At 32.1% G+C, this 27548-nt stretch overlaps 2 protein-coding genes across 2 annotated transcripts; one reads left to right on the top strand and one right to left on the bottom strand.

The window, feature by feature from the left end:
- Positions 1-362: 362 nt before the first annotated feature.
- LOC105798028 (pentatricopeptide repeat-containing protein At3g12770) lies at positions 363-2720 on the top strand. Its single transcript, XM_012627901.2, has one exon. It carries the CDS (start codon positions 605-607, stop codon positions 2579-2581), a length of 1977 nt encoding a protein of 658 aa, XP_012483355.1. The 5' UTR covers positions 363-604; the 3' UTR covers positions 2582-2720.
- Positions 2721-11128: 8408 nt separating this feature from the next.
- LOC105798027 (DNA replication licensing factor MCM2) lies at positions 11129-17256 on the bottom strand. The gene is made up of 17 exons (XM_012627900.2): positions 16815-17256; positions 16362-16519; positions 16101-16290; positions 15802-16021; positions 15511-15718; positions 15122-15256; positions 14841-15032; positions 14548-14720; positions 14270-14458; positions 14022-14138; positions 13675-13759; positions 13434-13586; positions 13217-13342; positions 12917-13099; positions 12087-12248; positions 11851-11998; positions 11129-11424 (listed from the first exon to the last, which is right to left on the bottom strand). Exons 1-16 carry the CDS (start codon positions 17203-17205, stop codon positions 11873-11875), a joined length of 2808 nt encoding a protein of 935 aa, XP_012483354.1. The 5' UTR covers positions 17206-17256; the 3' UTR covers positions 11129-11424; positions 11851-11872.
- Between the last annotated feature and the right edge of the window lie 10292 nt (positions 17257-27548).

Below are 27548 nucleotides of genomic sequence, written 5' to 3'. Positions count from 1 at the left end.
TGACCACTCTTCCATTAAACTCCGTTACTTCCCTAATAGCGGTCCTACATGGTAATCCAAATGTGTTTTAAATGTCAACTTGGATGTCCTATATGGCAGTCTAAATTAAATTTATCTAATTAAAAACCTATTTTTATCTCAGCAACTAGACATCCAAGTTGGCATTTAAAACCTACTTGGACTGCCGTGAAGGAGGTAACGGAATTTAATGGTAAAGCGACCATTTCGTAACAAAATGATAACGTAAGTGACTAAAATATAATACGAGGCAAATAAAAGTGACTATTTTTGTAGTTTACCCATATTTTAATAAATTTTATTTTAATTAATACATTATAGCTACCTGTTTGAGAAAGAATATAATGCAAGTTGTCGCAGGGCAGTGAAGTAGTGTTGGAATGAAATCAAAAGAGAAGAGCAGATAAAGATGGAGGGGATTCAACTGTGAATAAATCCCGCTTACATTGGCTTGGCATCTGGCTTCATTGTGAGACAAAACATGCGGGAATCAAGACAGAGGTAAGTAAGTGCCTGTTTACATTATTTCCACATGGTCATGGTCATAGGAACATAACCAAAGCTGTAGCTGTTGAAGAAGAAACAAATGGCTGCGCTTCCTTCTTCAATTCACGTTCACCTATTCCTTCCCATGTATAAAGATGAGCCCTTATCTTTCAACAAACCCAAATTCCAGTATAGGGCTATTGTGAATAAATTGGACCTCGCCCATAAAGTGGTTGATGAAATTCCCCAACCAAAGGCTTACGCCTGGAACCAGTTGATCCAAACCCATCTCTCCAATAACCATCCTCACAATGCTCTCTCTGTTTATCATGGGATGATGCTTCGTGGTATCCGTCCCGACCATCATACTCTCCCCCGCGTCTTAACGGCTTCTCGTCTTTGCTCCAACTTAGCGTTTGGGGAACAAGTTCATGCCCATGCTTTCAAGTTTGGCTTCTCCTCCGACCTCTATGTCATCACTGCTTTAATAGAATTGTATGGTCGTTTGCACGCTGTCGAAACTGCAAAATGGGTGTTGGATAATGCACCCACTTCCAATTCTGTTGCTCGTACAATACTGGCTAAGTTGTACTTAGTGGACAATAAACCCCACTTGGCTATTGAAATATTTAACCAAATGCTTAGATTGAAGGCTGACATTGATCCAGTGGCATTGGTCACTGCTGCTGGCACATGTTCCCTCTTAAAGTCACTGCATCAAGCAAGAAAAGTGCATCAGATTGCTAGGGAATGTGGTTTGGAATTTCATCTACTTGTTAGCAATTCACTAATGAAAATGTATATTGATTGTGATAGTCTTGAGGAAGCTCGATCTTTGTTTGATGCAATGCCATCTAGAGATCTTATTTCATGGACGGAGATGATTCAAGGGCATGTCAAAAACGGGGGATATAACGAGGCCCTCAAATTGTTTCGTCTAATGACTAAGGCTCGAATCAAACCTGATTCCCTCACGGTTACAAGCATTCTTCCAGCTTGTGCAAGAGTACCGGCTCATAAGCAAGGGAAAGAACTACATGCTTACTTGTTTAGGAATGGAATAGACATGAATCCAACAGTCCAGAATGCTTTCATGGACATGTATGTCAAATCAGGTTTCATTGAATTAGCTTCAAATGTTTTCACTTCCATGGTGGAGAGAGATATTATCTCTTGGACTATAATGATATTGGGATATAGCTTGCATGGACAGGGGGCACAAGGACTAGGATTGTTTTTGGAGATGGAGCAAGACCCCAGCTTAGAGATAGATGAGTTCACATATGCTGCAGTTCTCCATGCTTGTGTGACTGCTTGCAGGGTCGATGTAGGAATGTCTTACTTTGATCGTATTAAGGCACCTACTGTTACACACTGTGTTCTGATGATAGCTCTTCTAGCTCGTGCTGGACTCTTCAATGACACACGCACCTTTATTAAGGAACACCAGATTGAGAATAAGGTAGAGGTATTAAGAGCTTTGTTAGATGGATGCAGGATCCACCAGCAAGTAACGATGGGGAAGCGAATTGTTGAGCAGCTTTGTGAGTTGGAGCCTCTCAATGCTGAGAACTATGTTTTACTGTCGAATTGGTATGCGGAAAATGCAAAATGGGACATGGTTGATAAACTAAAGACAACAATCAAAGACATGGGTTTGAAACCTAAAAGAGCATACAGTTGGATAGAGTTTCGAAACAAAGTTCATGTGTTTGGAACAGGAGATGTTTCCCATCCCAGATCTGAGATGATACACTGGAAGTTGCAGCATTTGATGAAGAAAATGGAAGAAGGAGGAGGAGATAGACCTAGTTCGATATTTAGCTTCCATGATGTCGATGAAGAACGTGAATGTATTCTAATCGGACATTGTGAAATGTTAGCCATATCTTTTGGACTTATCAGCACACGAGAAAGAACAACTGTTCGTGTTACAAAGAATCTCCGAGTATGTGGAAGCTGCCATGACTTTACAAAGGCTATATCCAAGATAGTACAAAGAGAAATTATTATAAAAGATCCTAATTGTTTCCACCATTTTAAGAATGGTCACTGTTCATGTGGAGATCTTTGGTGATTTCTTTTTCCACCTTATATCTATCTGTTTATCTGTCTACCTATATATATACCTAGAGCTTGACTGCTGATACCCAATAACAACATTTAAAAAAAGGTTAATACATACTATGGCACTTTGTACCTATTTGGTACCTAAACTTTTTTTTTGGACTTGATTGGTTTTAAACTTAAAAACCATAAGTCAACTTGATACTCATTTTTAGGTATCTAACACTGTTAAAAATATGATGATGTGGCATTGACGACCAATAACATAGAGCACGTATATTGACATGTGCATTTGGACAATCATTTATTCAGATTTATTCTTGATACTTTTTTTTTATTTTTTTTAAATTAATATCGGAACTATATAACTCGAGGCAAATTTATTCAAGAAAATAGATAACTTAAAAGAAAGCCTTCTGTTAAAAACGCATATAGCAAAAGGCTCGTCATAGATTGGAAAATTATGCATCTGAGTATCAACAATGGGCGTGCTAATGCTATTACTCCTTCAATCAGTATGTGCAAATTGATTTTTATTTTTTTAAATTGGGTTTGGGCTGTTGGGTCAAGCTGAAGTTTGAGTAAAATCCACTACTTGTGATATTTACAAAAGTATCCTAATTATATATATATATATATATATATATATATATATATATATTAAAATTTGGATTAGTATTTGATCATTGATAATGTATTTTTTTATTTCACAAGCAGATTTAAAATTGATCATGTGCCTCTATTTTATTCCAATAAAGGGATTTTCTAAGATACACAAATCCCGATGAGTAATTATTAAAGCAGAATTGCATTTTTTATAATTTTCTAGATGTGTTTATCTCACAAATTATTTCATGCTTGGTAATATAAATTGTAATTGCACATTTGCATAATTTATATTTTTAAAAATATTAACTACTACAAAATTAGTATGATAAAAATTATGTCATTGTTATTACGATACACTACATATTTGTTGGGTTATTCCTCTTTAATATTTAACATATACTCATTATCCTTGATCAAATTCATCATCCGAATGTGAATATGCATCGTTAAGATTACCAAGATCTCATACTTCCATATACTCTTCAAAGTATGAATAATCTCAATTTTACTTATGATTGAAGTTATGAAATATGCAACATTTTAATACAATCTAACATTTTTTTTAATGTTATACTAAGGTGATATTGTTAATATGAGAAATATTTTTTTTAGAACAACTGTGTCTTCTCAACCACATTTTGAAGCATTGAATACTTTAAATTAAAGAGTACGCGAGTTGTCTATAGTGCTTCTGCTTGGCACCATTTTCTCAAATGGTATCATACTCCATGATATGATGCAAGAAAATATTTTGTATTTGAATAATTAGCATCAACCTTATAATATTTGGGTTTATATTTCAAAGTTTGTAGTTTTAATTATAAAAACTTAAATAAACTTAATTTGGAGAAAGACTTATATTAAGTTATATCCCTATTTATAATATGTATATTAAGCAAAAATAATATAAATTTTATAATATATATAACCATTATAAATAAGGTTTTACAAATGGCATAATGCCAAATTTAGCCCTCAACGTTTACATTTTTTGTCTAGTTGGCCTTTTTTAAGTTAAATTTGACCTCAACCTTTAAAAAAATCAAAATTGACCATTAACCTTTAAAAGAGAGTTAAATTGTTTTTTAAATGAAAATACTAAATAAACCGTTAATTTTAAACATGATAGCTCGAATGAGAAACCACTTGTACTTCATGCTAATTTTTTTGAATTTGTATGAATTTTTTAATTTTTAATTTTTAATTTTATATATTTTTTAAACTATTTGTTGACATGGCATATAAGACATATAATGTCATGTCTGCATATAAGTACATGTGAACTGTCGTATGTTAAAGAAATTAATGTTTTAGTCGGCATTTCTGTTAAAAAAAGCAATTTGACTATTTTTTGAAATGTTGAGGACCAAATTGACCAAAAATGTAAATATTGAGGGCTAAATTTAACATTATGCCTTTTACAAATTGTCCAAAAACTTTCGTAACACTTCTTATAAATAATACAATTTTTGGTTAATTTTAGAAATTTATTTATTTTATAAATAAGTAACATTTTATGAATAAATATATTATTTTTATGATATATAAGATGGACACATAAATAAGTTATCTCTATATTTCTTAGCTATAAATTTTATAAATAAATAAATCATAACACTTTTATAACATATAACTTCATAAAATAATATAATAAACTTTCAGGATTTATAATGTAAGAAATGATTGGTCATAATCATCCCAAATACTCATAATATGATTTGGGTGTAATTACCCCAATTCTGACACCCCTAAGAATTGAAAAGTGTAATTGGGATGCTCCAATTACATCCATGATTATCCAACCATGCCATCCTTATGCTCTTACAAGTAATTACACCAAAATCCAATTACAGTAGGTAATTGCTAACGCTACGTATTGAAAAGAAATGGAAACAAACCAAAATAGGAGGTTGATTTAGCAAATAGCCCAAAAGAGTTGAACCCATAGGTCAAATGTGGCGCACGCAAGTATACATATAGTCACATTTATTACTCATTATGATGTTAATCATAAATCATTAATATATTTTTTTTCAACTAATCAATAATAAAAATCAAACATTACAATTTCTATCTCTACCCACCTGAGGTCCTAAAATTCCCTTCTTTTTTCCCAAGCAATTAAAATTCTAATTTAATCAACTATTCACTAGTAATTTAGACCCCATTTATGACTACCTAAGATAATCAGGTATATTCCTATCTTAATTACGAATCATGAATTCACCCAAATAATAATCAATACCGCTTATTTTCTAAATTTGGTCAGATTGCATTTTACCCTCCAACTTTTCAAAATATACTATTTGATCATTTTTTTCACATTTTTACATTCACCCTTCTCTACATTGATTTCCATTTCGAATATCAAATTAATTTCTTATGATCACTCTTTATCCGACTCATTTCCGAATTTCCTCAAAAATTCATTGTGCCAAACCTCGGAATAGTACAAGATATTTTACCAAAAATTTTGGTACACCATAATATCTAAGAACATTCTCTTAGAGGTTGTGGTATTTTGTTAGAAATATTGGTATTGGCATGAAAAATGATTTTTGGTATTCCTTATAAATTATGATATACCAAAAAAATATATAAAGATATGCTATTAGAAATTTGTATTATTGGCATGAAAAACAAATTTTGGTATACCAAAATTTCTAACAAAAATTGTATGAAATTTTAGTATTCTCTTAGATATTTAGATATACCAATAACTAAGGATATGCTCTTAGAAATTTTGGTATAATTGTTTAGAAATTTTGATATATCAAAATATTTAAGGATATGCATTTAGAAATTTTAGTATATTGTTAGAAATATTAGTATTAACACTACTAATTCGTGACTTAAGTGGATTAATAGTTATTTCCCGTAATTGGTTTGATAACAGTCTTCCCCAAACTACAATCCACTAGATACGATCCTCTGAGTACTTACCTACTTCGTTGTAACTATATTACAACATGACCCGTATACTTGCAGACACCGCCTCAAATCTATATATTTAGTTGCAGTATTCACACTCTGGACGTTGGTACATCCAGAGGCAGCCACCTGTTTGAAACACCAAAACAAATTGATTCTTCAGGGACTAATCATCAATTTTTGCTTTTTCTCGATTAACTTCGTTTTAATCCAATCTGTGATCTATACAATTATTTTATATAACCAATCAATACCAAACATTTTCATATTATGACATGATATAAACAAACCTATATGAACTCAATTTTTGACATCCCTAAATTTTTATATTTTATTCAATTTAGTCATTAAACTCGGGATAGTCATAGCTTTAAATTCCTAGCTTGATTAAAATTCAATTTCATATATTTTCATTAGGGACTTTATACCTTCTATTTCTATCCTAATTTCATGACAAGTTTTAATTGTATTCAATTTTGTCCCTAATGTAACAAAGTTACAACTAAGCTAAATTAACTTTACAATCTACTCCTTTTCATAATCTAATCTTAAAATCTATCAATTTCAAGCTTAATTCTTCAAGAAATCAATAATGACAACTTTTAAAATCTTTAACAGTTTTACAAATTGGTACATGGGCTAGCTAAATCAAACTCCCACGGCCTCAAACCTATAAAAATTATAAGAAAAGTACTTCAATTACATACCAATTCGCTTAGTCAAATGTCAAAAGCTTAAAAGGATTTTTCTCCTTTCTTTCCTATGAAGAATCAGCCATGGGTGGAAGAAAAGATGAAGACATTCTCTTTCCTTCCACTTACACTATTTATATGGTAATTAACACATAATTAACTTAATATTTCTTAATTAATTAACATAATCACATACTTAACTTCTATTAGTGGAGATCATCATCATTTCCCACTGACTTTCACCAAATATTGGTTTAATTACCATTTTAGAATCTTTAGTTAATTTCTATTTAAATTCCCAAGTCTTTAGTAAATTAATTATATATAGCGATTGAACTTTACAATTTAGTCCCCGAGTCTTAATTAGCTATAATTCGTAAAATTTCGGACCAATCTTTAATATATTTTTATATTAGCTCTGTAAATATTCATATTTAATATTTACGATCTCGGTTTACGAAAATAGGTTTCTGAAATCGTATTTTTGGTATCACTAAAAATCGGACTATTATATTGCTATATAAAAATGTGATTCAATGCATGAATGATATGTGAATGCAATATAATGAAATGAAAGTGATATGAAAATGATATGTAAACTTGTGCATATTGATATTATAAATGAACTATAAAACGGTTTTGAATAGAGTTATGGGTATAATTAACATGTCACAGGATTCGTTATATGAAGATATCTTAGCGTTGGTCGTATATTACTATGATTATAAACCAATGAGTGTTGGGCACATATTACTTTGGTACTTACAGATAAGCACTGGTGCGCATATATATATATATATACTTTAGCATTGGACGCATATTACTTCAATTATAAACTGATGAGTGTTGGCACATATTACTTCGGTACTTACTTATGAGCATTGGGTGCATTTTAGGTCTGTTGGTGGATAAATTCGCGTATCCGATCTTGAATCCATATTCGGATAATAGGGGCCACAAAATAAGTACTAACTGATTAATTGTACAAGTTGATATGTGAAATGAATAGCTTATACTTGAATTAATCAATTGAATACTAATACTAATGTGATGAATGATAGCATGTGAAAAGATCATGAGAATTGCGTATTAAGAGCCCTAGGGGTTGATGATTTTATAAAACAAATCTAACTAATCAAATTGTGAAAATGAAATATGAATGATGGTATTAAATTGTCATACGCTTGTATATGAGATTGAGATAGCAATGATAATGAGATTTGAATATAAATGTTGATATTAGATATGATAAAGCTAAGGCTTGGAGGCGTATTGATATGTTCATATACAAAATTCAAAGCGAATGTTAAGTCATAAGAAAGCACTAATTAAATGGATCATGAGGCAATGCTAGAGAATAGAATCATGTATATAAATGAAATTATAACTAGTTTACATTCTTGATTTGCTTATACATTGCTTTCAAATTATATTAGCTCAGAAATATTCATATTTAATATTTACGATCTCGGTTTTTAAAATAGGTTTCGAAATCGTATTTTGGTATCACTAAAATCGGACTATTATATTGCTATATAAAATGTGATTCAATGCATGAATGATATGTGAATGCAATATAATGAAATGAAAGTGATATGAAAATGATATGTAAACTTGTGCATATTGATATTATAAATGAACTATAAAACGGTTTTGAATAGAGTTATGGGTATAATTAACATGTCACAGGATTCGTTATATGAAGATATCTTAGCGTTGGTCGTATATTACTATGATTATAAACCAATGAGTGTTGGGCACATATTACTTTGGTACTTACAGATAAGCATCAAAAGCATATATATATATATATATATACTTTAGCATTGGACGCATATTACTTCAATTATAAACTGATGAGTGTTGGCACATATTACTTCGGTACTTACTTATGAGCATTGGGTGCATTTTAGGTCTGTTGGTGGATAAATTCGCGTATCCGATCTTGAATCCATATTCGGATAATAGGGGCCACAAAATAAGTACTAACTGATTAATTGTACAAGTTGATATGTGAAATGAATAGCTTATACTTGAATTAATCAATTGAATACTAATACTAATGTGATGAATGATAGCATGTGAAAAGATCATGAGAATTGCGTATTAAGAGCCCCAGGGGTTGATGATTTTATAAAACAAATCTAACTAATCAAATTGTGAAAATGAAATATGAATGATGGTATTAAATTGTCATACGCTTGTATATGAGATTGAGATAGCAATGATAATGAGATTTGAATATAAATGTTGATATTAGATATGATAAAGCTAAGGCTTGGAGGCGTATTGATATGTTCATATACAAAATTCAAAGCGAATGTTAAGTCATAAGAAAGCACTAATTAAATGGATCATGAGGCAATGCTAGAGAATAGAATCATGTATATAAATGAAATTATAACTAGTTTACATTCTTGATTTGCTTATACATTGCTTTCAAATTATGTTAGCATCATTGAGCTCTTTTGCTCAGCGTGCAAATTTGTTTATTTCTGTGCGCGAGTGAGGAATAGGTGATTAGGTGTCATTGGCTTGAGTAGATTGGTAGCATCCAACACTCACTTCTCAATTCAGCTAAGTTTGAGTTGACATGTACCTAGTGTAAATGGTAATAGTTAATGTCCATTTTGATGACTTGAGTATGCAATGTTAGAGAATTGTAATATAAGTATGTATATATGTGTGTAATGGTGTAGGTATATATGGTTATGATGGTATGTCATGATTTTTGCATAATGTTTAAGCTATCTCATGTGTTGCATACATGCAAAATAAACTATTTTTGATGTGAGTTTGATAACTTGTGATCATGTTGGTGTCATATTGATTGAATGTATTTAGGTGATTTTAAATGGTGTTTAAAACATGAATTTTGTGTATTATAAGCTATGGAAATGATTTGGTATTTTATAAGGTCAAAATAAGTGATTTTTGGGTTCAGACAAACTTATTTCAATAAAAGTGGTTTGAGGAATCAATACAAGTCAGTCAATAAGCAAAAATGAACAGTACCAGTTACTTGTATCGGTACAAGTTAATGGATTTACCAATGCATCTAGGTCAGAACAAGATTCCTTCCTTATTTTGAGTTGTTTCGATCCTCGAAGACTCATATTTGGTCTTGATCATCGCAAAACACCTAAAACTCATTTTTAAATGTTTTAAACATGTTTTAAAGGTGTTAATAATGATTTTTAAACTATTGGAATGATTTGATTTAATTGTGTTATTAAATTCTTCTCATGCTGAATTTAAAATTTGAGTTAGTTCGAGCTGCTCTAACAATGGATGTAGTGTTTCGCTTTCGAACCCGACGACCAAATTTTATGTGGGGCGTCATAATCTTGAGAAATCGAATTATGATATATGCTCTTAGAAATTTTGATGTTTCATTAGATATTTTGGTAGATAACAAAATTTTAGTACTAGCTATTTTTTTTTAAATTTTGATATACCAAAATCTCTTTGAAATTTTAGCATGCTGTTAGAAATATTGATATTGCCATGAATTTTCTTACAAATTTTAATATACCTTTGAAATTTTAATATATCAAAATATCCAAAATTATACTCTTACAAATTTTGGTATAAGTTTAAGAAACCAAAATTTGTACAATATTTATTAAAAATGTGACATACCAAAATAACTAAAAATATATTCTTAAAAATTTTGGTATTAATAATTTTCTTATAATTATACCAAATACTAAATTTGGAAATATGAAATTCAAAAATTGGATTTAGATTTCATTTAGTACATATATGATAAAATAAAAATAAGATACATAAATTATGAGCAAATTAATTGAGATCCAATATAATATATATTAGAAAGAAAAAAAACATGAATTTATCAAGTCTAAAATGTTTTAAAATTTTAAATTCATTACTAAATAAGAATATAACAAATCCATGATTTTGAGAAATCATCATGAATTTTCATTTCTAAATAACTTATTATTCATTTTACATAATTTTCAAATTCAAATCCAAATTCAAAAATCTTAGTACAAATTACAAAACATCCTTTTTTTTTTATTATTAATCTTATCAGACAACACACCATATAAAACACCCAGTCATAAATAGAGAGAATAATGCATCCATACATTTCATTAGCAATGTGCATACATTTCTTAATGCAGTATATCATAAATCAAATTTTAGTATTCCATTCCATGCAAAAGAAGAAAAAGAAAAAATCAATGTTGAAAAACAATGGTAGAGTTGAAATTTATTCGTGTTCTTTAAACAAATTTCAGATTTGAGCCCTTAGGTTAATTATCCTTTCAATCAAGTCTCACTGCAGAAAAAAGGGAACATTATTTCAGCAGATTTAGAATCCCACTTGATCTTACCACCATTTCATTTACATGACAGTGAAAGCTAAAGTCCACGCTGACAGTTCCATTGTTCCAATACAAGTTTTAAATTAGACAAAATGTCAATTTAGATTTGGTCATCAAGTAAAATATGGCTACCTAGTACAAAGGTATTTCGGTGCTAAGAAATTATCATATTATATATCCATCTGATACTGACCAACAAAACCTACCACGATTACTGAAACCGGGGCATGTATTCTTGCAATCTGCTGCCTGCCACCACTAAAGCTTATCTGCAATCATCATCCGAAAATGGTAAAGTAATCAGTACCTAGCATGCATGGTAGGAGCCTTTTAGTTCAAAGTTCAAACATAAAAACGATAAATAGGATTCAAATTGCATTTCTCAATTCTATTAAAAAATGAGTAAATTAATACTCATACATTTAAACTGATCTTTCTGATAAAAATTGATTTGTACATCAACATAAGATACACGTGGCACACCATTGTAACTATAAATTATTTTGTTAGTACGTCCATTTTTAATAATAAAAATGAATAATTTTTTTTAATAAAAAAATCAATTTACTACATAAATAGACTACTTTGCCCATTTTTTAAGAAAAGAGAGCAAAATACAATCCAAATGCAATTTGACTCTTAATACAAAATCCTCCTTGATACTTTTTCCCATAAAAACCAAAAGAGCTAGTCACCTGTCATGTAGAAATGCAGCAGCTATGGTTTGTCATCATATACAAGGTGATGCCTAATAACCCTTCTTTGTTCGTCCAACTGATAATGAGCTCTAAATTCGGAGCTAGAAAAGAAGGCCTCCAAATTAGTGATTTCATATTCTTCAGCCTGCGCAAAAGAATGTAATCCAAGTTCAATTATTAATCTGGTAAAGGGATTATTAGTAAAATAAAAAACTTGATTCAAGTTAGTGTACCTTGGCTTGTAGATCTGCCATTTTCACATCAACATGGGTAAGCCCTGAAGTTGATCCAGAAAGTATTTCTTCAAAGCGCACTGCATTATTCACAAGCTCCCTAAGAAGTACAAGGAGAAGTCCATCGTAGTCTTTCTTGAAGGTTATGTATTGCCTGAAGCTCTGCAAAATACGATACCAGATTCTTCTAAGCCTTGTTATGAAGGTATGTATATTATTTTTCAAATTAAGAACCAATCAACTTTGGCCCTTCAAACATATATGACAATCAACAAGTCCTCTTGGAGAGCAAGAGAGAGAGCATAAGCAACATTTACTGTTTGAATTCAAATAGAGAAAAATTCAGACAATCTAACAGTTTCAGTTCAAATAGATCACATAGGAAACTTCTATAATCATATTGTAAGCTAACATTCAAGATTGCATTAGCAAAAGTGTGACAGAGCAACAATGCCCATGGAAGCCTGACATAGCTTGATATACAGTAGAAAATATCAATTTCAATGGCAAGAATAATACTATATCAGGTAGTTAACTTGTCCGTACAAAACGAGCAAGCCTAAAAACATTCATGTAACAATTGTCAAAACAATCAGAATAAATACGTCAATGTACATGAGTGCTATGCTTGAGAAATGCAGGCTTTAAGAGTACTACCTCCCCCATCTTATTTATATTAGAGGTGAAAAGAATAAAAGAGACAAAGTACTCAAATCTTTTTGCTGAACAAAATCATTAAGAGAAAACGTACTGCACTATGGCATATTTTTAGAGGTATTTGCAAGTTATGGAGAAAGTTTTTGCAATATGAAGTGGACCTCTTGTTATACCTTTCTTAAGGCTTTTTGTACCCCAAACTTCTGTGTTGAAATGAATGACTCAAGAAGGACACGAATAGCCATGTCCACATCTTCTTCTGTGACATGCTGCCTAAGGTGCATTCTGGCATGTGCTTCAGACATCCTGATCATTGATTCTATGTGCCTCACTGCTATAGGGACACCTTGTCCACGCTACAGAAGCACAATGAATATAAAGCATTGGAACATTAGAGCAAAAACACTTTCAAATTCACTCAAGCAAAAGGAGGAAAAGAATCACTCAAGCAATATGAGAATAAGGACTCTTACGGAAGATTCTTTTCGCAAATCAGCATAAACTTTGGTAAGCTTAGCCATATCTTTTTCATGGAACCTTGGGAAAACATTTAACTTGGCATATGTTAAATATTTCCTTAGCAATTCTTGAGAAAGTATCTGAAATAAAGACAATTTCATATGAATATTTGGGATACAAGATCTCAAAACTAGAAGCAGCTAAGAGTGCAGTTTAGAGTCCTTTACGAACCTTTGAATCATCTGGCCTAGCAGAGGCTTGAGCTTCTTCTTGGGACTCACTGAAGGCTTTGTCATCTAAATTAGCACCCTTAGGTTGAGACCTGAAGTGGCTGTCAACTACAAACTTTGCAAGCATCTCATCTGTCACAGGGTCAACAACATCCTGCATTTGAAATAAATTCTTTATCCAATTAAAACTTGCTAATGGAAATTCACAAGGAAAATTAATATTGAGCCCTGAGGGGAATAACCTTGACAACACATAAGATGTCAAATCGAGAAATAATGGGATCTGTCAACTCAACATTTTGAGAAAAAGTTTTTGATGAATCATATCTGCAAGCAAGTATGCATATTAGTTTTATGAATTGATTCTTAAAATGATAAGTTAGGGAGGAGAAAAATAAATAACTGAAAATAAGGGTTCTAGGGGGGGGGGGTCACTATGAATGGCCAAAAATGATAAATGCATAAGATAATGAATATTAAGAGTGGATTTAAGAAATCCACTTGTTGGTGCTACTCATGGCCCATGAAGAATGTGCTAAAAGAAGCCATTGGGCAAATGATCTCATGTATAAACTGTCTATTTGCATACCTCCCTCCAATTGGATTTGCAGCAGCAATGACAGAACACCGAGCCTGGAGAGATGTAACTATTCCAGCTTTTGATATGCTAATACTTTGTTGCTCCATTGCTTCATGTATGCTCACCCTGAATGCACATATATTTCATTAATTTTATTGCTCAAGTAATTCCTCCAAAAGAAAAGAAAAGCCAAGGTGGAAGGGTGTTTCCCAAAGTTAATTAATCATAATGCCAACAATAATGCTAGGCTTCTTTACCTGTCTTGATCATTCATTTTATCGAACTCATCAATAAGACAAATTCCTTTGTCGGCTAAAACAAGGGCTCCTCCTTCAAGGGTCCACTCTCTAGTGACTGGATCCTTGTGGACAGCTGCTGTAAGACCCACAGCAGAAGCTCCTTTGCCAGTGGTATAAACAGCTCTCTGCCCCGTCTTTTCAACATACCTTAGAAATAAAATCCTTCAAATTTTAGATGCATGTTTATTGTTAAGGGATCAAATTCACACCTAAGACCGGAGAGAGCTAGCTCATACTTAAGGAATTGTGATTTTGCTGTGCCTGGATCACCTAGAAGAAGTACATTTATGTCACCACGGAGACGATGTTTCCCTTCTACATTTTTCTCTTGGCCTCCAAACATAGCAAGAGCTATTGCAGTTTTTATGTCTTCATGACCATAAATTGAGGGGGCAATGGACTTGATAATCTGCAAAAAGAGTCATTAAGCATTCAAGTTTGATATTAACCAAAAAAACGCATTCCAAATATTTGTTATTGAAACAGTGGCACAGTTCACATAAACAGAAAAACATTGTGAGTAACAAACCCGTTCTCCTATTTGTGTATCCTTGGCCAACTTCTCAATCTCTTCTTTATCTTCCTGAGTGAGTTTGTAGGCAGAAAAGAGATCCTGCTTCTTAGTAACATAGTTTGCCTCGACCACAGTGGCAAAGACAGGAAAACCATTCTTTGTGTTCAATGACATATCAAAATTATTTGTATAAATTCCAGTGACCTCCTGAAAGAAGTGACATTGGATGCAAAACAAAAATTAGTGTTCCCAACACAAGAAATAGGTGCAAAGCAAATACAAGAAGAGGATCCTACAATTTCTTCACCAGGACGAGCACAATCGATCAGATCATTGAGCAATATAACTTCCTTGTATCTTGGAAGCCTTCCTGCAGGCACAGTTCCTGGGCTTTCTTGGAGTGTGAGCTTCTGGTAGTTCCTGTATACCGTCTGCAACATGGCAAGGAAGAATACATGATGAAACTAATAGACATTATTCATTAAATTAATATGAATAGGGGCAGAAAATTTCTCAATAAACAAAACCTCTGGTAAGATTAATCCAACCTTATTGGCCGTTTAGCTAGAGTTGGTATAATTCTTGAATTATGATAACAAATAAAAGCTCAAAAACAGAATCCAATTTATAAACCCTTTCTTGTAAATAAAGTCAAATGCAGGTATACAAAAGGTAAAAACCCCACCTGTTCAACATTGACAGTAAATGGCCCCTTTGATTGGCATTCAGGGCAGGAACCAACCTTGACCTCTGAATATGAATTTTGGAAGAACGGTCCCAAAATTGATCCACACTTGTTGCAATCGTATTTTACCTGTTGCAACTGGGGAAAAACCCCAGAGCGTCTAGTGACAACACCCCCAATACGAACCATGGTGTTCAAATGGATTTGCCTAGAAATAACCAAGTGAAAAGGTAAGACTAAAACTATGAAAAAAATACCATTTTTGTGATAAAAGTGAACATTCCAAGTTACCTAATATCCCGAATTTGATCATAAATTGGAAGGTTTGTAATACGGACATATATCTTTTGGTGGATGTTCTTGTAGTTTGGATGTAAATCAAAGACCACCCTTTGGGCAACATCTTCCATAACTTCTAGGACAGATTGAGGAGCATCAGCCAACCAGATTGCAATATTAGGATGAACAGAAATGAACTGTTTGTAATCAATCTCCAAGCTGCACTTGTTAGCTACAAAATGGAACAATGATCAAACGCTTTTGCAATTAATTTTCAGAAATTAAACGGTAGGGAAGTAGAGATGCTTTACCTGATACTATCTCATTTACGAGGCGCACGTATTCAATGTCTCCATGTCCATTTTTTGGGTTCACATACGTAAGTAAGAAATCCCTGAACTTCTTGAAAATGAAGCGACGAACTTCATCTCTAGTAACCCACTCTCTCAAAGTTCCTTGAACCCGATACATCTCAAACTCAGCTTGATCATCATCATCATCCTGAATATGATGAGCAAAGTTAGACGCAATTTGAAAATTCTAAATGAATAATGTTGAGGAGAGGTCTGAACCTCATAAGGGTAATCATCAGTTCGATCAGTCATGGGTACATCATCCCTTGAGTGGCCTTGCTGTGACCTTCCTGGTGAACTCTGCATGCCATCAGTGTCATCAGGCCTGAAATCAGCTCTTGTTCGCTTAGAAGGCCTATAGTTGTCATCATCAGTATCTGCAATCATCATTCAACTCTATACATTAACTACCTTATATATAACCAAAGAAAAAGCCGGAGCAGTAACAAAAAAGAGTTCCTCCTAATGAGTAATTACCCCTCTTTTTCAATATTCCTCCTCTAACCGGTTAACTACAAACAATTGCTAAACTATACATAAAAGTACTACACTAATTTGAGCAATAAAACATAAACTGGTAATTATAAGAGAGCTAGATGCAATTTCAGACCTACGAAGCATGCTCATAATTTTTTTTCCATTACAAAAAAAAAAAAACAAGTGGATACAAACCTTGGTCATGGAGAAGCTGGGGCAGCTTCCGATTAGAAAGGCGAGCATCACGGGCATCGAGCTCCAATTCGGCAGCCCTACGATCTTGCATAATCTGATCCAAATCTCTCTCATCCTCCATAGACTCATCTAGCCCTACTGACTCGTACCGGTCATGTGCATCCATCCCCCTATAATCCTCCATGAAATTATCATTGTAAAGATCTTCTCCTTCGTCATCCTCTTCTTCCACCTCATCCACATCGTCTCTTATTATAGCAGGATCCACCGCCGCCTCTTCCTCATCCGATGAATGGCTGCTGTCGTGAGGTAATTGATCAGTGTTAAATCCTGCAGATGTCAGCGATTCTGGCGTCGACGGCAACGGACCCCGGGAATCTTCTCCGGCCATTCTTCACTGACTCTCTTTGCTCACTGAAACAGAAATAGCTCTCTCTTTTACCTAGGGCGGACGAATAGAGAATAAAACCTCCTTTTCTTGGCGGGAAGTTTTGGCGCCAAAATAGAGTACACGTCAGCTTTTCCTATCCGGCTTCTAGCTTTGGGGGTAAACTACAAATATAATCACTCATCTATACCTTTAGTTCTATGTTGGTCACTCAACTATTATTTTTTTCAATTTAATCACTCAACTTTTTGAAATTAAATATTTTAGTCGCTCCCTGTTAATTTATATTAGAAAGTAAAGGAAAGCTGATTTGAACTTTTTATTGGTCTAATAACAAAATTATCCTCTAAAGTTTACATATTTTTATCAATTTGATCCTAAATCTAAAAATTTCAATAAATTTTAGCCCTTAATGTTTGCAAAAATTTCATTTTATTCTAATTCTAAAAAGTTAACAGATTTAGCCCTAAAATTTACAAAAATTTTCAATTAAATTCTAATTGTGAGAGTTTAAAAATAAAAAAAAACATTTTTGGATAAAATATTATAAAGAAGATTTAAGAATCTAAAAAGTATAAATAAATTATAAATAAAAACCATAACATATGTATTAAAAGTAAAAAAGAGAAAAATATATCAAATTATTCAAAAAGAAATGAACACGAAATGGATTGATAGGTTATCTACCTTGGTTTAGTTCAACTGGTATTTTCAACTCTTGGACTAAATTTTTTGAGACTTTGGTTGTTTGACCGACATACTTGGACTACTCAAGTTTAAAAGTTACTTGTGACATATCCAAGTCAGAAAGATTAAAAAAATTTTCTAGGTTTTTCATTTAATGAAAGATTTCGCGTTACATCGTTTTCTCTACTTGAACATTAGGACTCTGTATATTTTTAAAATAATAAAAATAAAAAATAATTATTGAATAATGGTTTAAAAAATTGTTAATTTTTTAGAGGATTTTAATTAAATGATATGATATTAATCTAAATATGACACTTAGATAGATGTATTTAAGCCAACTTGATGTTTTAGCATATTCAGAAAGGTGGTGGCAATTTAAAATAAGCACAATACCAATAGTGTTAAATACAGTTTGATTCGCTGTAATGGAATAGAGGTATAATAGAATAGAGGCGTAATAGCAATTCAATTGTTTGGTTGAATGTAATGGAATAGAGGCGTAATAGTATTCTTATGTTTGGTTGAATGGAATGGAGGTGTAATAGCATAAGGGAAAAAACTAAAATGACTAGAATACCCTTAGCAGAATTTTTTTTAAGTTGATGATTATTGTTTTGTTATAAAATTTTAATAAGATCATTAAAATAATATAATATAAATATTTTAATCATATTTTAACATAATTATTATTAAATATAATTTAATAAAAAAATATATAATTTAATAAAATTCTTAATATAATTATTCTTATATGAATTTACTAAAATCATGATATATAATAATATAAAAATATATATAACTTACTTTATTAATTTTAAACCGCAATACATATTTAATGTGCTAAAATATCATTAATGAAACAAATAATTTAATTATTCTACAATTAAAAAAATATTAGAAGTAATAAATAACTTAAGAATTAAATTTTGCATAAACATAAATATTCATATATTTAAGAATTAAACTGAGAGGTTCGTCCATGCGAGATGGCTATGACGGAGGATCTAATAGATCTCGCATTAATTTCGAAAGAGGACATTAATATACATGGTTTTGTAGCTTGTTTATTTGCTCATCTTTGTTGCCCAGTGAAATCTTAAACTATCACCTACAGCTAGATTCAGATCATCCATAATTTCAACTATCAAACCATCACATTATGCGCAGATGAAAGTGACACAGCTTAATACTAGCTTGAGAAGCTGATTCATTCATTATTTACAAATTACTCAGAAGTGGTTCAATAGTTTAGTTTATATATAGATACGAGTCTCCACAGCATAAACAAGAATAATACCTAAAGTTGAAATGCAAATCTTAGCACAAACTCTTGGCCAACAGATCAAGAAAACATTTAACAAAAAGGTATATGCTTTATTAGGCAAACAAAGACGAGAAAAACACATTGCAATGTTGGAATTGAAAAGAGAAATGAAACAAACATTGAGATTTCGAAAAAGTACTTTACTCCAGAGGTGTCAAGCAAATATACCAAAAATAATAAAAGCCAAAAAGTTTAGAAGATAATACTCAAGAGGTTTATATAAAAGTTAACAGGTGGAAAAAAACAGAATGATTAAAATCATACCCGATGCCCCTACTACTACCTCCCTAATCAAAATCAAACACAAGAAAAGAAAAGAAAATCAAAATAAAAAACTAGAATTGGTTCAGTAGAAAAATGTTGGTTTTGCTGCTGCTCGGGGTATGAGGATGTCCTGCAGAGATGCTTTGAGTCCAAATTGGGTGGCAGTTGTGATGACCAAAGGCTTGTCTCTGGAACACTTTCGATTTCAAGAGCTCTCGACCAAGCCAATAAGGTACTTCCTCCCCATGTGGCCATTCAAAGAATGATGAACCTTGAAGAAGAAAACCAAGCTCGGGTATGATGATTGTTAAAAGGTATTAAAGGAAACCTTGAAAAGTGTCAGATGATGATTATTGATCATGATAGTAATGTGTCATCGTGGAACACATTAAGCAAAGGAAGGGACCGGATTCTTTAGCATTTGTTAAAGCATTTAAAATTTAAGCTTCTTGATATAATAAAAAGTTCTTCAGCATACACATTAAGGTTGTTCAGTTCCAACGTTTGGATATTCAATGATGTTCAGACTTTAGATGCTTAAGATACTTGAATATACGTAAAAATTCATGATTTATTTAACACAAGAAACAAGTGGGGGGTGGGGATAAAGCCAATTGAACTAAAATTCTACTTTGTAATAACCCAACCTACTCAATAGGCAACCTCTTAACCAAAGGAATCCATCCCAGAATTTTTGTAAAACTATCTATCATCTTATCTTCTACTCAACTATATTACAGAAAGCATATCCACTGCACCTAAGGATTTATATGCATAATACAAACTGTATAGGAGTCTTATCAAATGTTACAAGCAATGACCTTACACCAAATAAATTGATCATAATCCGGATATAACCAACCCACATTTTTCCATTTATTTTATCTAGATATGAAATCAACAACCTAAAACACTACGAAAACAGTTATCCTGATCTATTTTCTTAATATTTATTCAACTTTATCCCCTGATATCTTATTTTATCAGCATTGATACCAAGTATAACATATAAAGAGCTATAAGAAACAAAACCAAAAATGATTGGACCTCAAAAACATAAATTAAGTAATGAGATAAACAAATTCACCTTCTCTAGATCCCCGGTCACCAACAATCCCTGAGCCTCTTGGTCCATTGATGGTTGTGTTCAATTGCAACAAAATCACAAGGTAACATAAGCAAACTCTTAATCATCAATGATAGACCAGAATTATCCACCAAGAATCATGCATCTCCATACTTGCCAGAGGTGAACTGTGATTTTCAGAAACATCAAGGAAAAAAATAGGAACTTTATCCCATTATGGCTTTTTAATAGTACAAAAGATTTTATCTAGAGACTAGCAAACAAGAAGATATAAATTAAAAGGAAATTATCTTTTTGAAGAACTATAAGAAAATTAACCCAAATTATAAAGCAAAGTTAAGGTTTATCATAAAAACAGCTTAATGCTAATGCCAATGCTCTTACTTGACAGCTATAATAGAAGTTTGGAGGACCAATCTCGTTACAACACTGTTGGTAGAGTTTGGAAAGGAGTTGGTGAAACATTTTTTTTGTCAATCTTAAGAATCTGAACAAGCTTAAAAGTAAGGTGGGGCTTCAGTTAAATACCGAGATTTCATCCTTAAATTCAACAAGATGGAAATAAGGCCTAAAGCTAACAAAGAATTTGGTTCCAGAGGCATCTGCACCAACTATTGCATGATTGAACTCTCAATAGATACATTTCTAGCATAGTTGAGAGGATTAAACTGATTTAGCCCCACATATAAGAAGACAATACATTATTAGTTAACAAATGAAATTAGAAGCTAACCCTTAGGACAGGAAAAGATCTTTTGAGTATACCACTATTTCTAAAATATAGTAAATCATGTAGTTGACTTACCTTTGAAAATGTACTGGAAAGATCATCAATTTCTGATAAGGGTCTCAAAACTTCACCCTACAAATATGAAGAGAAATTAGACCAAGCATCAAGCATATGAAATATTCTACTAAAATCAAATATGAGATGAATGATCTTGAAAATTAGTTAGTTACATGTGCCAAAAGTATAACCTAAAGTGATGAACTCTTGATTAGAACAAGAAATTTTAACTACGTTAGAAACCATTTTAAGTTTTCTATTCCAGGAATACAAGGAAGAACAACTCCTCAAGAAGAAAGGGACAGTCTTCTATATATTGCAATAGGGGTTGAGTTTTTGTCTAAAACTTCTTCACGATGGGTATAAAACATCCCACAAACTTATTCCATCAAGGAGGCTTCATATATAACTAGAATTTGTAAACCCAAATATCCTTATCCTTCTGAGGAAAGAGGTGTTGTGAGAAAATTTTCAGGTTGAAGGTGCAAGGGAATTCACAAAATTCCAGGTCTTTCCCTCAACAAAAGGAACAAATAAATAAAGCACATGAGAAATCCTTGAGAAAATCTCCCTAATACCTTCTCAACATATTTTCTCTGGGAAGCGATAGCATATGAGAAACAACAAATGTTACTTTAAGAAGCACCTAAGTACAAGTAACATAATTTCCAAAACATATGCAGGATAACCAAGCCACTACATCATGGCAGCTTGTACAATATAACTTTCTCAGAAAGAAGTACACAAGAGCTAATTTCTCATTGTGAAGAGTCATAAAGAGAAGTAAATTAGTTTCAGAAAACAGCCCAACCAAGATGCTTACACTGTCAACTTATAAATAACATTGCATCAAGGTTTGTAAAGTCTTGCAGAGATGTTTAGGACAATGTATAATATGAGCTACTGCAAAGTTTATAAATAAAATCAAAATCAAAATTGATTCTACAGAAAAGAAAAGAAAAGAAAAATAGGGAAAAAATTTAGAAGAAAAGTAGAAATCTGGAGAAAAGAAAATGGAGAAAAGAAAAGAAATGTGAGAAGAAAAGAAGCGTACCGTATCAGAAGAAGAAGTAGAAATCTAGAAAGGAAAAAATTGAGAAACGTCGGGAGAGGATGAGGGAAAAGAAATTACCTGTGCAAGGAAGCATGGGAGAATTGGAGCGTTGAGGACGAGGGCAGAAAACGGAAGAGAAAAAAGGGAAAGATGCGGAATGGGTAATCGGCGCTGAGGGGGCGTAATGCCTATTACGCACAATCAATGTAATGGGGGAGTAACTGATTCGGCGCGGAATGGGAAAACAGCGAACCAAACGCCGGAATAGGTGGGTAATGTAATAGGCACGTAATCGGGGCGTAATGGTATACCTATTACAGTAAACCAAACACGCTGTTACTGTTTAATGAATCTTGGAGGTACGTTAAGGAATACTTAAAAAATGAAATTTTAAGTATTTTTCTTTTTTGAAATTTTAAGAATTAGGACTAAATTAACAAAATTTATAAATGTTAAGGCCTAAATTTATTTAATTTTTAGAATTCAAACTAAAATAACAAGTTTAAGGTCAATAATCGTATTTATGCTATGAATGACATTTTAATTTGATTATTTGTTATTTAATTTGATTTTTGAATGGTTAAATGTTAGTAATTGATATTATATGTGTTGTAAAACTTCGTAACCCTAATCCATTAACAGAAATGGGTTATGGGTGTTACAGATAAGGTACTAGAACATTTTACAATGATCAATGCGAAGCCAGACATTCAGCTAACTGCACCGGGTTTTCATCTTCTTTAAATGACTATCCTAAGACAGCGGATGAAAGATAGCATATGAGTAAGGTTTCATATACTTCAACAGTTGGAAGCCTTATGTACGCGATGCTTTACACACGTCTAGATATCTGTTTCACAATAGGAATGGTTAGTCGATATCAGATGAATCCAGGTCTCAAGCATTGGCAAGCTGTAAAGTATATATTAAGGTATCTTAAAAGAATCAGGGATTATATGCTTGTGTATTCTGGGGAGAACCTTACTCCTATTGGATATACAGGCTCAGACTTCCAAACCTGTAAAGATTTGAGAAAATTGATGTTAGGAAATGTATTTGTTCTAGGTCATGGAGTTATAGTATGGAGAAGTGTAAAACAAACTTGCATTGTTGACTCTACTATGGAGGCCGAGTATGTGGCTACTTCTGAGGCAACGAAAGAAGCAATATGACCTCGAAAGTCTTAATCGAACTTGAAGTTATTCCTGGTATAGAAAAAATTATAACATTGTATTGTGATAACAGTGCTGCAATAGCAAATACTAAGGTAATGAGAAGTCACAAATGGATGAAACACATTGATCAGAAGCATCACTTGATACGAGAGGCAATAGCCGAAGGAATTGTAGATGTGATGAAAGTAGCTTTTGAAAATAACCTTGTGGGTCCGTTTACTAGGACTTTTGTTACTAGGACTTTTTAACAAATACGTCGAGGATGTAGGAATGACATGACACATTTACTTCACTAGGGCAAGAAGGAGATTGTTGGGAAATGAGCCCATATTGTAGTAAACATGTAACTATTTTCTATTTATTGGAACGATGAATAAATAAATAAAGTTAATTTCACACTTCACTATTATGTCTTTTGTATTTCTGTCTTTTATATTTTGCATGCATAGTAAAATTGTGATAAACAAATATTAGCTCATTGATTGTCTAAGTTCAAATTGAAGATAAGTGGCATTTTAAGAACGTTTACATTGTCAGAAAGATGACTTACTTCAGTAAATAATTTAAATGAGTCCGTAATCCCATAAAAGAATCAAAGTGAGCATTTGATTCAAATACTAAAAAGGATTATTATGTATTCTACAATTCCAATTGGGGAGATGGCTAGTCTTGGGTATCGGAGCAGTTGACTCCATAGGTAGAGACATAGATATAGTTATTGGTAGAATAATACATTAGACTGGACCCAAGATGAATTAATTCTAAGTCCGTTTCTGAATTAATTCACTTGTGACATTCATGGTGTGATTTACCTAAATCCTGAATTAGTCATAGACCATGCGTATGCAACTCATGTGCTTTGATATAAGTGGAGGCTTATGCTCTAAAGATGATCGAGCCCGTAGCTGGTATGTTGGGTACATGACTTGTGTATGGTATGGTTTTACTAGAAATAGTGGAATTCATAGCTCAATTAAAGAGTTAATGATATCCTCTCATTGGCATTGTGTGGATTGATAAATATGAACCATGACCACGGGTTTCTCGTTCTTGAATAAGCAATTTATCAATCATTTGTTAACAGTGATCATATTAATCATTAAAAAGACATAGTGGTGACAATGAGATAGAATAGAATTGTATTGAGTGAACGAATTTAACTCAAAGGAATCAAGAATATCATACAAGGGTAACACACACGTGACGAGGTCATTGGACAAAGCAATTGGATGAATTGCTTTCGTAAATAGTATACAATAAGGAGTTTTCAATCATGATACTTCTTGTGGGCTAACTCCATGATTAAGTAATTGCGAATTATCGGAACGATGCTTTTGGACATAATTGCAATTACTAAAGCCTAATTGTATATGTATGACTGGTCCCTCCGCTAGCTCAACAAAGCTCAATTGAACTGCATTTGAATCAGAAGAAAATTTTACAACTTTGAAAATAATGTAATTGAATCGTTTTATTCGATGTGGAATTAAATTAGGTGGTCGTGAGAATTGTTCAACTAGAAAATTTGATTAAAGAATTTTCTTGAAAAATTAATTTGGAAAATCTAAGTGATTTTTGGAAAAATTAATTTTGATCAAGTAAAATTAAATTAATCAAATTGATTAAAATTAATATAATATTTTTGGAAATTAATTTTCAAGACAATTGGTCCAATGGGTAATTGAACTTGAAAATTGGACTTGAGATCGTAAATTGGGCCTGGGAGCCCAAAATCGAGATCAAGACCCAAAAACTGGTCGAACCGGGTTGATGGTCCAAACGGTGGCTTGACCAGACCGATTGGGTTGTCACTGACCCAGACCAAACCAGCTCTAGTGTCGTATGGGTGTCTCAACCTACATCACCAGATACGGTGGAGTCGGCGGCTGTGACGACGGCATCCTAGTGGCTGGTAACGGTTGGTCTTTGATGGTTGAGAAGTGGAAGAGTTACACTCTTACTGGGACTCTACCAGAGAATTTGATTTCAGATTAACTATTTCATAAATAACATTATTTTAATAGTTTAATATTAAAATTAATTTAATACTTATCTCAATAGTATTTTATTAATTTAATATGAAAGTGAGTATATTAATAAAAAATTTAATTTAAAGTTTATCTTGTAGATAAACATTCTATTATTTTAATAAGATTTAATATGAAACTTAATCTAATATTTATCTCGATAGATATTAAAGTGATTAAGTTTAATCATAGTTGAACTCTATAAACTCTCCCTATATAAAAAGAGCATTGGGCCATTATTTTTCACACACTTGAATTCAAGAGAAAGTTGTAGAGAGAAAATTCACTGAAGAGATTATTTCAGAAAATTTTTAGAGATATTTTTTTTGATTTACAACTTGACCCAAAAGTTTAGAGAAATTGCGAAATTACCCCACTAGTAATTTTTGTGAAAATTTTTCTAATTCTAAGCTAGCCTACACTCGACAGACGTGAGCTTGAAGATAGCAGAGAATACTACTCGGTTGAAGCACTCATCCCAAACGAATCAAAAAGGTATAATTTTGATTAAGTGTTTATTACTTTAGATATCACAACCAAGATCTTATTTTGGAAAAAAAATTAAAACTCGGTTTTTTCACTAAATTTATTTTCCGTTGCGTTTTCCAACCATTTTTCCAACATACTGAAGCCAAGGAAGCTTGGGAAATACTAGAGACAGCTTATGAAAGGACCAATACAATGAAACAACCCAAGCTTCAGATGTTGACAACTAAATGTGATACTTTTAGGATGCACGAAATAGAGACCATTGAAGGTTTTTATTAGGGGTGAGCAAAACTCGATTCGACTCGAAAAAATAAAAAAAAAATTCAAATTTTGAGTTAAACGAATCGAGTTCAGTTTTCAAATTCGAATAACTCGAATAATTCGAATAATTTGAATATCAAACTATAATAATTTACATTTTTACCCTAAACTCCCAAACCTTTTTACTTTTCCCTCAAAACTTTTACTCCTTCCCACTTTTCCCCCAAAACTTTTACTCACCTCCCCTCCCCTCCCAACCCCCCAATCTACCCAAAATCTATTTCCCACCAAAAATTTACTCTCCCATTTACTTTTTCTCAAAATTTTACTCCCAAAAACCCTCAAAACCTTTTATTTTCTCCCAAAATTTTTACTCCCTCTCACTTTTTCCCTAAAACTTTTATTCCCTTCCCATCCCACCTCTCATTTACCCCAAACCCTTCCCCCTTCAATTTTTTTAATATTTTTCCTCTAAAATTTTATTCCCCCCATTTACTTTCCCTCAAACTTTTATTCCCCAAAACTTTTATTTTTCCCTAAACTTTTACTTCTCACCCTTTACTCTTAAATAAAAATCAAAATTATCCAAAAAATCACTAAACATAAATAATAATAATTTTATTTATATCTACTATTTATATTATTAAATTAAATTTCACATTTTATATTATTTATATTATTGAATTGTTTAGTCATATTGAATATTTATATTAAAATTGAATTATTAATTATGTCATAAAATATTCGTGTTAAAATTTTATATTGGTATCAATTTCACATTTTATTTTTAAAATAATTTTATTAAAAATCATATGTTTACATTTAATATATTTTTAATTCCAAAATACATAGTGACAAGAATTTGAAGATAATTGAAACAACTAAGCAAGCAAAGAAGCTAACCAAGATATAAAAAAATTAATAAATAAAATATGAGGTGATGAAAGTTAATAAAAAAATTGATTAAGGTGGACAAATTTTATTACGATGGGTGACAATGGTTACAAGAACCCAAAATTATTTTTTAAAATTTAACTCGAACAAATATATTCGATTCGATTCGATTCAAATTCCATCTCACTCAACTCGATTCGAGAAAACTTCAAATAAAGTTAGGATGATAAAATGAGATTCGAAAACTCGATTATCTCGAAAATTTTTGATTCGATTCGATCGAATGCTCACCCC

The sequence above is a fragment of the Gossypium raimondii genome, chromosome 9 (genome assembly GCF_025698545.1).
Source record: "Gossypium raimondii isolate GPD5lz chromosome 9, ASM2569854v1, whole genome shotgun sequence".
Lineage (NCBI taxonomy): Eukaryota > Viridiplantae > Streptophyta > Magnoliopsida > Malvales > Malvaceae > Gossypium > Gossypium raimondii.
The sequence above is the reverse complement of the archived record's forward strand: the minus strand, read 5'-3'. Positions and strand labels throughout refer to the sequence as shown.

What these genes read in the sequence shown, in the direction of transcription:
- LOC105798028 (XM_012627901.2), top strand. Translation starts at nt 605, where the DNA reads ATGGCTGCGCTTCCTTCTTCAATTCACGTTCACCTATTCCTTCCCATG.
- LOC105798027 (XM_012627900.2), bottom strand. Translation starts at nt 17,205, where the DNA reads ATGGCCGGAGAAGATTCCCGGGGTCCGTTGCCGTCGACGCCAGAATCG. An exon ending in AAAATGAATGATCAAGACAG is followed by an intron (nt 14,139 to 14,269) that starts GTAAAGAAGCCT and finishes ATGTGCATTCAG; the next exon opens with GGTGAGCATACATGAAGCAA. An exon ending in CTAGGCCAGATGATTCAAAG is followed by an intron (nt 13,343 to 13,433) that starts GTTCGTAAAGGA and finishes TCTTTATTTCAG; the next exon opens with ATACTTTCTCAAGAATTGCT.